At 39.5% G+C, this 11,710-nt stretch overlaps 1 protein-coding gene and 1 non-coding gene across 5 annotated transcripts in view; one reads left to right on the forward strand and one right to left on the reverse strand.

The window, feature by feature from the left end:
* The window catches only part of FRS2 (fibroblast growth factor receptor substrate 2), a 101,663-nt gene that overhangs the window by 83,677 nt on the left and 6,276 nt on the right, over positions 1 to 11,710 (forward strand). For all 4 annotated transcript variants that reach the window (XM_043446274.1, XM_043446275.1, XM_043446277.1 and 1 more), the window contains 5 exons: positions 654 to 748; positions 7,437 to 7,528; positions 9,159 to 9,345; positions 10,362 to 10,520; positions 10,939 to 11,102. In XM_043446274.1, the coding sequence (XP_043302209.1) occupies positions 7,463 to 7,528; positions 9,159 to 9,345; positions 10,362 to 10,520; positions 10,939 to 11,102 (576 nt within the window). In that variant the 5' untranslated portion in view covers positions 654 to 748; positions 7,437 to 7,462. The remainder of the gene's footprint in view (positions 1 to 653; positions 749 to 7,436; positions 7,529 to 9,158; positions 9,346 to 10,361; positions 10,521 to 10,938; positions 11,103 to 11,710) is intronic.
* On the reverse strand, positions 7,888 to 8,014 carry LOC122427864. The gene has a single exon (XR_006265566.1). It is a non-coding gene; the product is annotated as a small nucleolar RNA SNORA25 (small nucleolar RNA).

Here is an 11,710-nt window from a genome sequence, read left to right on the forward strand (position 1 = left end):
ATAGCTATTCAGTAAATGGCTAGTGCTCATGTTTGAATTTGAGTTTTTTTCATGTGTTGTAAAAAGTGAATAGCCAGAAAATTTTCAAAAGTATATTGTAATCTCTTGAAACTCTAGATTGTAATTTATTGCTATAATTTATGTCATTATCCTGAGGCTCTATGGCATGCTTGTTGATACTGTTTTCTGATGAGTGACTCTTCTGATTTTATTCTGGGGGCCCTTGTGGATTAGGAAGATTCAGAGCGTGGATTCTAGTGTCAGCTCTGGGAGGAGGAGTGACAGTGAGATTTTGGAGAAGTGACTGGAGATGGAGAATTAGCCTGCCATTGGCTAAAATGGGCTTTTAGAGCTACTGCATTTTTACTTTTCTTTCGGAAAGGCTGTGTTAATTGGTACCATGTAGACATTTAGGGACGGGGGAGCCTGGTGGGCTGCCGTCTATGGGGTCACACAGAGTCGGACACAACTGAAGTGACTCAGCAGCAGCAGACATTTTATATTAAATTTTAAAATGCTACATTTTAATAAAAATTTAGACTTTTTAGTTTGTTTAAATAGATTAACTGAACTAACAGTGCTGCCAGAAGTCTCATAAGAAAAACTGTCTTTAAAGAAATAACAAATTCTTGACTTTTTCTTGTTAATTCTAGGTTAAGTCAGCAAACAAAGAAAACATGGGGTTTTGAAGTATGATTAAACTCCTGATGCTGCAGCAGAGGCTAAGAAGATTAATGGCCAGATCTAGGTAAGTGGAGGTTTACTTTTAAAAACTCACTAAGTCCACAAACTGTATTTTTTTAAACTGGAGATTTTAATAACGGTATTTTGAATGCAATTATTTTGCCTCCTGATACCTCTCTGGGCTTCTCTGGTAGCTCAGATGGTAAAGAATCAGCCTGCAATGCCAGAGACCTGGGTTCAGTCCCTGGGTCAAGATCCTCAGGAGAAAAGAATGGTAATTCACTCCAGTTCTTCCCTGGAGAATCCTATGGGCAGAGGAGCCTGGTGGGCTACAGTCCATGGGCTCGCAAAGAGTCAGACACAACTGAGTGATTAAAAAACTACGTTGTTACCTCCCAGACCTCAAAATAAGGACAACTGACTTTAAGAAGACAGTGTTTACTAATTGAAATGTCTGGCACAGTTGTTGCAATGTTGGTCTTCCCAAGCAGAGGCTACCTTTAGAGGGAGTATAGTACATCTCTTTGTATTTTTGCGGAGTTATAAACTTGAATGAGTTTATGAGATCATGTGGTTTCTCATCAAGTGTTTACAGTATTCATGCATATTAGTAGGTCTAGGTAACCCAGATTGTCTCCAAGTATTAATCTGATTGTCATAGATGTAGAATATCTAATGTCTTGTTTTTACCCCTGCCTGGGAGTTTGTGCTTCAGGAGGAGGAGTCAGAGACGTGGGTGAAAACTGCATTTAAAAAAGTCTCCTTCTGTGTTGGAAGATTGAGCAGAACCGCCTGTCCAGCTGTTTGCCACTCTCACTCATACTAAGGCGATTTTTTAAACCATGCTGAGGCCTCCTGTTCCCTTTTGCCTCCCTCTGTTTTCTCCTGTTTCATCAGCCCTCTTCTTTCTGTGCTTCTTTCCTGAGCAGACCTGTTGGCCCATCACTTCAAACCCCTATATTGCCAATATCCTTTCATTTCTTTGTCCTTTTGCACTCTGACCCGGGTCAGTTGAACTGTCTACCCTCTGGACTGCTGAGCACAGCTAGAAAAATAATATAATCTTACTCTCCAGCTTCTGCTCAGTCTCAGCATAGCCTGCTTAATAAGCCTGCTGCTTTTCTTGTGTGGCTCCTCAGGGCAAAATACTGACATTCTGCTCAAGTCCCTCATTCTGCAAACTTGCCTTCTGTTTTACAGAAGAAATGAAAGATGATGGATATTATCTGTTTCAGCTTCTCTGATATGTTCCACTCATCTTTCTTTTCTGCTCTCTCTCCTCAGAGGGCTTCCTTGATGACTTAGCTGGTAAAGAGTCTGCCAGCAGTGTGGGAGACCTGGGTTCATTCCCTGAGTTGGGAAGATTCCCTGGAGGAGGGAACGGCTACCCACTCCGGTATTCTGGCTTGGAGAATTCCACGGACTGTATAGTCCCTGGGGTCACTAAGAGTTGGACTTGACTGAGTGACTTTCTACTGAGTGACAGCTACTCGGAGCACAAGGCATTCCTTCTCCTCTGGGCACGCTTTTGAGCCTGGGTCCCAGAACTCAGCTCTAGTCTCGTCTCCCTGCTTGTCTTGATCCGTCTCTGACTGTCTCTTTCCTTTGGTTTTTCCTATATTCTTTAAACTTTACTGACACTGCAGATGGTGATTGCAGCCATGAAATTAAAGGACGCTTGCTCCTTGGAAGGAAAGTTATGACCAACCTAGACAGCATATTAAAAAGCAGAGACATTACTTTGCCAACAGAGGTCTGTCTAGTCAAGGCTATGGTTTTTCCAGTGGTCATGTATGGATGTGAGAGTTGGTCTATAAAGAAAGCTGAGCGCCGAAGAATTGATGCTTTTGAACTGTGGTGTTGGAGAAGACTCTTGAGAGTCCCTGGGACTGCAAGGAGATCCAACCAGTCCATCCTAAAGATCAGTCCTGGGTGTTCACTGGAAGGACTGATGTTGAAGCTGAAACTCCAATACTTTGGCCACCTGATGCGAAGAGCTGACTCATTTGAAAAGACCCTGATGCTGGGAAAGATTGAGGGCATGAGGAGAAGGGGATGACAGAGGATAAGATGGTTGGATGGCATCACCAATTTGACAGACATGGGTTTGGGTGGACTCCGGGAGATGGTGATGGACAGGGAGGCCTGGCGTGCTGCAGTTCATGGGGTTGCAAGGAGTCGGACACAACTGAGCACCTGAATTGAACTGAACTGACATACTGATTACAAATCTGCATAAACCTGTGTCATCTTAAAACAATAAATAACTCAAGAAATGTATTTTCTTTTGAAACCATGTCCAAGCATACCCTGTCACTTGAGGCTTTCCTTTCTCACTGTGTTCTTAAAAGAGCCTTTTCTATTCTCTGGAGGACTACTCCTCATCTTCCATTTGCTCACTGCATAATGGCTTCTACCTCTACCTAATACTCCATCATGGAGAGGACCCTCCTTCTTAACACTTTCTTTTCTTAGTTTGTACCATTCTGATTGTTTTTCTTCTCCGTCACTTGGTTTTCTCTAGTATTTACACATTTGTGTTCCCCAGAATTTCAGCTTCAGCAGACTGCTCTTTATCCCGTTCTTGAGCAGGATCTTCTGTTTTATAGTTTCAAATACCATGTGTCCCAATATTTTACCTCTTCCCTCAAGCCCGTTCTGATGCACTTAACTCTATTACATGTCTCCATTCGGTTGTTCTCTGGGAATCGCAGTTTAACATGTCTAAAACTGAACTAACCACCATCACTTCCTCTTGAAGACCTGAAAAGATTTTCCTATTTCAAGTAATAGAGCCAGCACCCTTCATCTGCACTGAAAATTACCTCTTACTTCCTGTATACCTAGCTAGACACTCAATGCTGCTGACTTGATTTCCTGAATATTTTTAAAATTGACAGTATTCATCTTTGCTACTGTTGCTCCAGTTCTAAGTCTTCGGCGTACTTCAGTTTTCAGTAGTCTCTAACTGGCTTTCCCTTCCTCTGAGCTAAATTCCCTCTTAAAATTTCACCTTGCAGATGGAGGTATCTAAAATGAAGTCATGACCACCTCGCTTTCTGCTTAAAATACTTAAGTGGCTTTCTATCTTGTGAGGATGAAATTTGTTCTCTTTGCAATGGCATACAAGGATTTCGTGTCACATGTTAGGCTTTTCATTATTTTTGCACTGAACTGAAACACTGAACATGGATAGAGTCCCCAGGTAGATTGTACCACCATTCATACATCCCTGACAGAATCAGAGGTGCTGCCTGAACAGGTAGCCTATGAAGATGTTAAGCAGAAGAATGGTTTTTCTACTCCTTTTGAGAAATAGTTGAAAACTATTCATTTGAGACTTCTGTATTCAAGTAAAAGCCACACTGTAGTAATCATTTAGCTCTTTGTATTCTTGAGGAGTTAGTGGTGAGTATGGATAAGCAATTTCAAGAAGACTTTTGTTTTTTTGTTTCTGTCATCTCTCTGCTTTAAAATTTTTCGAAAAATATTCTTTTGGTCTCCTCAGAATTTATGAAACACTTACTAAATTTTTTTTTTTTTTTTGCTGTGCTGTCTGGCATGTGGGATCTTGTTCTCTAACTAAGGATTGAACCCGTGCCCCTTGCAGTGAACCTATGACTGCCAGGGAAGTCCCAAACACTTAATGATTTGATTTTTAAAAATTAAACTTTTATGAAATAACTGTCTGCTGTGTCAAACAGTATGCTTAGTGCCCTAGAAAATTCAGAAGACAAGGTTCCTCTCCTCGTGGAGACCACAGTGCAGTGGCCGGTGAGACCGCTGAACATGACAGTAGAATATGATAAGTGTCGTGATGGAGTCATGTCCATCTGTGGGGGCATTGGAGGCAGGTGAGCTTCAAGTTAGTTGGCATCCCAGACCCCTCGGTGGTTGTTCAGGATGTGTAGTTTGGCTCCTGCTTGTGTTTCAGCCTACCCCGCACTCTTGTTGTACTGGATCCCTCACTTTCTCCTGAGGATAGCACCACCTTTCATGACCTTTATCTTTGCATCTACTTTTTTATCTAGTGCCTCTTTCTGTGTTTTGCCTAGCACACTGTTTCTGCTCACCTTTTAGAGTACCAGCTCAAATGCTGCTTCTTCCCTTCCTAATGCAGAAAGTTAGTTGCTTCTTTCTGTGTCCATGGAACTCTTCTTATGATCTAATAATACAAGGTTTATTATAATGCACTATCTGTTGACAGCTCTGTCTGTCCCTTTAGACTCATGACTCTTGAGCGGTACACGATTGACTGTCATCTTTACACCGTGATACTTAGCTGGCATATTAGTTACAAGATACCAAATAGGAGTCTTTTTTTTTTCCTGTATATAACAAGATTTTTTATTTATTATGTCATCACACACTTTCCCTATATAAATTTATTTACATTTTTAATTGAAGTATAGTTGATTTACAGTGTTACGTTAGTTTGTGGTGTACAGCAAAGTGACTCAGTTTATATATACGTAAATATATACATATTATTCATTTATATGTATATTCTTTTTCAGGTTCTCTTCCTTATTATAGGTTATTACAAGATAATGAATATAGTTCTGTTCTATATAGTAGGACCTTGTTGTTGTTTTATCTATTTTATATATAGTAATTTGTATCTGCTAATTCCAGACCTCCTCTAATTTCTCCCTCCCTCCACCCCCTTTGCCCTTTGGTCACCGTAAGTTTCTTTTCTATGCATGTGAGCCTGTTTCTGTTTTGTAAGTCAGTTCATTTGTGTCACGTTTTAGTTTCCACATAGAAGTGCTCTGTCATGGGTTACTTGTCTTTCTCTGTCTGACTTCACTTAGTGAGTGAGTGATTTCTAGGTCCGTCCATGTTGCTGCAGATGGCCAGATTTCATTCTTTTTATGGCTGAGTAGTATTCCATTGTACAGTGCGGGAGACCTGGGTTTGATCCCTGGGCTGGGAACATTCCCTGGAGAAGGGAACGGCTACCCACTCAAGCATTCTGGCCTGGAGAATTCCATGGACTGTGTAGTCCTTGGGGTCGCAAAGAGCGACTTTTCACTTTAAGGTGTATATACATCATCTTGATCCATTCATTATTAAATGGACGTTAAGTATGCTTCCATGTCTTGGCTATTGTAAATAGTGCTGTTACAATTATTGGGGTGCATGTATCTTTTCAACTTGGAGTTTTCTGTAGATATTTTTGCCCAGGAGTAGGATTGCTGGATCATATGGCAATTCTGTTTTTCATTTTTTCTTTTAAAGAACTTCCATACTGTTTTTCATAGTGGCTGCCCTAACTTATATTCCCACCAACAGTGTAGTAGGAGTCCCTTTTCTCCACACCTTCTTTATTTTTTTAGACTTTATAATGATGGCCATTCTGACCAGTGCGAGGACACCACGAAATATGAATCTTAATTTTACTATTTTATTTATCACTTCTTTTGGTTTATACACTAGTATACTTTTTTTAAATGTTTAATCCTTATACCTGCCAACATTCTTTATCTTCCTTTAGTGCAGTTCATTTAGCTTACAAGAGACTTAGAGCGTCTACTGTGTGCTAGTTACTATGTAAGGCACATGGAAAGCAGGAATGAATAAATTCCATCCTTCCTGGAAAGGAGCTCAAAGGGGAAGGAAGAAGATAGATAGTAAACAGAAGATAAGTAAACAGTCGATCACAATTTCGGCTAAGTAAACAGTGTGGAAGAGGCTGTGATACTGGGAAGCTCAGGGTGCTTTGGGGATACATAATAGAACTTGCCCAGCTGATTGGAGTCAGAAAAGGCACTGTCTTCTGAGTTGAATCTTGAAGGAGCAGCGTGGAAAAGTGTGAGGAAATAAGACGCTCTCGGGAAACTGTTTGGTATGACTGGGTGGGGCTTGAAGCAGAGAGGAATGAGAGATTAGACTGGATTTGTAGACAAGGACCATAATGTAAAGGACTTTTTGAACTTTTGCATTTATTTTTCCTGAAGGTAGTAAAGATCTGCTGAAGAATTCTAGACAAGCTTTAATCAGATTTGTATTTTTAATGTTTAGTAACTTCTTATGCTTCTTTCCCTTCCTCTTTTTTCAAATACTTTCACATCCATTCTGATTCTTTCCCTTGTTTGTAAGTGAAGTTTCCTTTGTTCACTTGGAGTGTTCTTGGACACTTAATGTAACTATAACCACTTATCACTTACCCTCTGTCAGAAAGGATTAGATAGACACACTTAGAGTTTTGCCAATATTCTCTGTGTTACTGTTTGAATTTTGAGTTGTTTTTCTCTCTTAATGAACTATTCCAGATTTGCTTTTGGGTCTTACTAACCAGATTTGTCTGGAGGGATCCGTAAAGAATACTACAGTGCACAGTATGAATCAAAATGCTTGACAAGCCAGAAGTCTGTCATTCTTTTGGAAATTTATTAATGAAGATAGACATTCAATCCTAGTAAGCCATAAAGGGTTAATTTCATGAATGACTTAAGTATAATAGTGTTATGTATGAAACCTTAAATTGGTTTCTTTTAGTTTTAAAATAGGCAGACTTTTGCAAACTAAATTTGAGGCTTCTGTGAAGTCTGCCTCACAAAATTATTCTTGTTGATGCTGAGTAAAATTCTCCAGCTAGTTGTATGAAGTCTAGCTCTAGCCATTTACCTTCCTGGGCTTAGTTTTCCTCATTAAAATAATACAGGGCTAATGTTAGGTGATTTCTAGAGTATTTTTCTGTTTTGGGATTTGTATATCTAATAATTTTTTGCAAATTATCTTTCATGTAGTGCTCACATGGTCTTCTGAAGAAGCCATGGGTAGCTGTTGTAGCTGTCCAGATAAAGACACTGTCCCAGATAACCATCGGAACAAGTTTAAGGTCAGTAAAAACTGGATAAGTTGTAGCTCTTGCTGCCTACCTGGATGCTTTTCTTTTACTTCACTTAACACATTTCTTATTTCCTCACTGGTATCTTCAGACTCTTTTTATTTTCCTTTTGTTCATTCTGCCTTTTCTTGTTTTAACCAACAAGGACAACATTTTTTACTGACAGTGTGAAATCCTTTTTTCCTTTGGTCTTCCATATCCAATTAGAACCACACAGTTCTGATAATACTTTTTTTCCCCCCAACTTGAAAGACTTTTACATTTATTACCTTCCTATATCATAGTCATGGATATGAGTGGCTAAATCTTATATCTCCCTATATCATCAGTCATGGATATGAATGGCTAAATATTATATCTCCATCAGGAAAACACAGCACTGTTGATTGACTGTTACACCCTCCAGAGAACTCAATCTTTGGTCACAGTGATAAGAGACCCTGGATTTGGTCCCATCAGCCCTCTTTGAAATGACCCGATAATACTGTCTTTAAATCGCCATCTTATAGGTGCCTCTTCAGTCCTGTCACTAGTTCCCAGTCATTGTTTAATGCCTGGATAATTTCGTAACTGAACTCTACCTCCAGTCACCTCTGTGATCCATCCTGCAGTTGACATCAGATTTATCTTCCTCTTCCATTATTCTAAAACTTCAGTAGTGTTCTGTTACTTAGACACAAAGTGCTCCATTCCCTACTCACCCACAGCCATTAATGCCTCTCATATTCTGACCTCAGTCTGCTATAAGTCAGCCTCTGGATCACACAAACCTTGGTGTAAATCACAGCCCTCTTGCTTCATAGCTTTGTGACCTTTGACAAGTTACATTGTCACCAAGTCTTTGTTCATTTGTATGCAATGGAGACAATAGTATTACCTGCAGTTTAGGATTGGTATTAAATGACAAAATACAAGTAAAGCACTTTGTCCAACCCGGGCGTATAGTACATTCCCCCCGAGTGTTATCTGTTTTTAAGGTCTCTGGCCATTTTCTGAAACTCAGCAGTGCAAGGCCTTCCCTGACAAGGACTCGGTGCCAGTCCCGTCTTGGTCTCTCAAATGCACCCTCTTTGTCTCTGCTGTGGCACTGTGTCTTCAGGGTGTGCCCCCCGAGTCCTGACCCCCCAGCTCACCCTCTTTATTTCCTTCTTGCTGGGGAATCCCATGGACAGAGGAGCCTAGTGGGCTATTAATCCTGTCCATGGGGCTGCAAAGAGTAAGACACAGCTTAGTGACTGAGCATGCACTTATTTATACCCAAAACCCCGCTAAAGTCCCTTCTCTTCATCTGTGAAGGCATCTCCAACAACCCTTGGCTACAGTTCCTGCATTTTGCAGCGGCTGTTGTACTCATTTGTTAAGTTAGTTAAGCATTTACAGTTCTGTGATGTTGACTTTGTCTTTGTGTATCTTACCTCCTCAGTGGGAATGTGAGTTCTTTGGGGATATGAACCAGGTATTGCCCTGCTACGTAATCCATGCCATACAAAAACATTGGTTGTTGAATGACATAACAATAACTGAACCAATCAGCAATAGTACATTTTCCTGAAATCAGTGAAATATGTTCATGACTGCCAAGAGGGAGCATTAAGGTAGCACTAATTAAACTTTTTTTTAGGTCATTAATGTGGATGATGATGGAAATGAGTTAGGTTCTGGCATAATGGAACTTACAGACACAGAACTGATTTTATACACTCGCAAACGTGACTCGGTAAAATGGCACTACCTCTGCCTCCGACGCTATGGTTATGATTCAAATCTCTTTTCTTTTGAAAGTGGTCGAAGGTGTCAAACTGGACAAGGTAGGTAGAGCCTTTGTTTTTTTCTCCAAACATCACCATATTTGAATATCATTCTGTAATTCAATTATTTTATATATGTTTAAATTACTGTTTTACTTTTATCCTGAATGAAAAAAAGCCTCAAATAAGCAGATTATTTAAAAAGGAGATATAGTACACTATGTATTCACTTATCTACATTTACTAAGCAGGTTTTCTATGTCTAGAATTTTGGCTCATATTAACTTTAAGATTTGAAGTAAGTAAATGATTTAGTCCCAGGAAATTGCCTCTGTCTTTACTGTTACAGGGCTTCCCTGGGGGCTCAGACAGTAAAGAATCTGCCTGCAATGCAGGAGACCTGAGTTCGATCCCTGGGTTGGGAAGATCCCCTGGAGGAGGGCATGGCAGCCCACTCCAGTATTCTTGCCTGGAAAATTACATGGACGGAGGAGCCTGACAGGCTACAGTCCATGGGGTTGCAAAAGAGTCGGACATGACTGAGTGACTTTCACTTTACTGTTACAACTTGGGAGAAAGAACTTAAACTTTGGAGTTAAGCAGAACATAGTTTTATTTTTTTGCCATCTACTTCTTGAAAGTCCTTGGACAAGTTGGGGAACCTCTTGCATCAAATTCCTTCTGTATCAGAGTGGAATGGTAATCCAATAATTAAACAAGGTAATGATTGTAAACCACAGAGCAAGCTCCTATCAAATGGTGGATTCCTGTGGTAATGATAGGTTAGACTCCCCCTGCTGTTAGAAAGCAGACTAGAGAAAGTGGGCAAATCTTGTTTTTGCCTTCCTTATTTTGAGCCATCACCCATGGACAAATGAAAATTATTCTGTGAACTTTCTTTTGGGTTTGTGTTTTGAAACAGGAAATATAATTAATTTATCAGACATTTATTTGAAAGGCCTTTCTTGCTATTGGTGCACAGAATGCTTCCTTTGTAATTTTGTTCTTTGACAAGTGCTCCTTTGTCTTTCTTAGATGTTGTGACCATATTTTTTTCTCCTGGTTTATATTTGTAGGAATCTTTGCCTTTAAGTGTGCTCGTGCAGAAGAATTATTTAATATGTTACAAGAGATTATGCAGAATAATAGTATAAACGTAGTGGAGGAACCCGTGGTTGAAAGGAATAACCATCAGACAGAATTGGAGGTCCCTAGGACACCTCGAACACCTACAAGTAAGTGTCTATTTTCCCCTCTTCTATTATAAACTATAGACTATGGGTATTTAATCTATACCATGTTAGAAATTACCATTGGCTAACATAAATATAGTAGTCATGAGTTTTGAAAAACTGTTAGCTATAATTATAAACATTTTAAATATGAAAACACAAAGTGTTTCATATTATTTTTTTTTTTTTAATTTTTTTATTAGTTGGAGGCTAATTACTTCACAACATTTCAGTGGGTTCATATTATTTTAAATGTTAGTGGAAAGTTAAAAGTGGAGGGAGGTGCTGTTCTGCTCCAGTGTCTTGTGTGTCTTACGAGAAACACCTCCTTAAACCTCGCAGTGCTGATTGTATCCTCATTCATCTTTTTCTCTGTGCCCTACCCCTACATTCTTTCTTAAACCAATAAACGCAAACTCAGCTCCAGGGTTTGCTGCTCAGAACTTACCCAATGGATATCCCCGATATCCCTCGTTTGGAGATGCTTCATCCCACCCTTCCAGCAGACATCCTTCCGTGGGAAGTGCCCGCCTGCCCTCAGTAGGTGAAGAATCTACACATCCTTTGCTGGTGGCTGAGGAGCAAGTAAGCATGTGCTGCTGCCCCACGGCATTGTATGGGGTTAGAGTCTTATCATGCTAACACTTGAAGGTTTCAGTCAATTTGAATTTTAGTTATCACTTTTGTATGTGACCTTTGTAGTGAAGTTTCAGAGGACAGAGCATATATTTGCTGACATATACCCAAATATGTATAGGTGTTGAGGGAAACAGCATTCCAGTTAAGTTTGTGGGTCCACAGGAGAGGTGCATCTATAGATGAAGATGGACAAAACTCATGGTCAGTTCTCTTACAATAACCTCAAAGGAAAGCTTTTTATATTACAATTTTTGTAAATAGTGGACTACTAGCAGTAAGACAGATTTTGTTGTCAGTGTTTTTAACAGAGCAATTTAATATTCCCAACTAGTCTGTTTTCATTTTAGGAATGATGTATCTGGTTGAACATTGTCTGTATTAATTAGTTGTACTTATCTTTTGTCAACAATATGACTGTTTATCATTAAGGAATTTTCACTTTTAAAATCCATTTCTTTGTATTTTTTACTTGTTAAATGAGTTTTTACTATAATTAAGTATCCCTCTTTTTGAGTTTTATTTTTTGAGTTTTTCAGAGTTTATGTATAGACTTC

This window comes from Cervus canadensis, chromosome 25 (assembly GCF_019320065.1).
Source record: "Cervus canadensis isolate Bull #8, Minnesota chromosome 25, ASM1932006v1, whole genome shotgun sequence".
Lineage (NCBI taxonomy): Eukaryota > Metazoa > Chordata > Mammalia > Artiodactyla > Cervidae > Cervus > Cervus canadensis.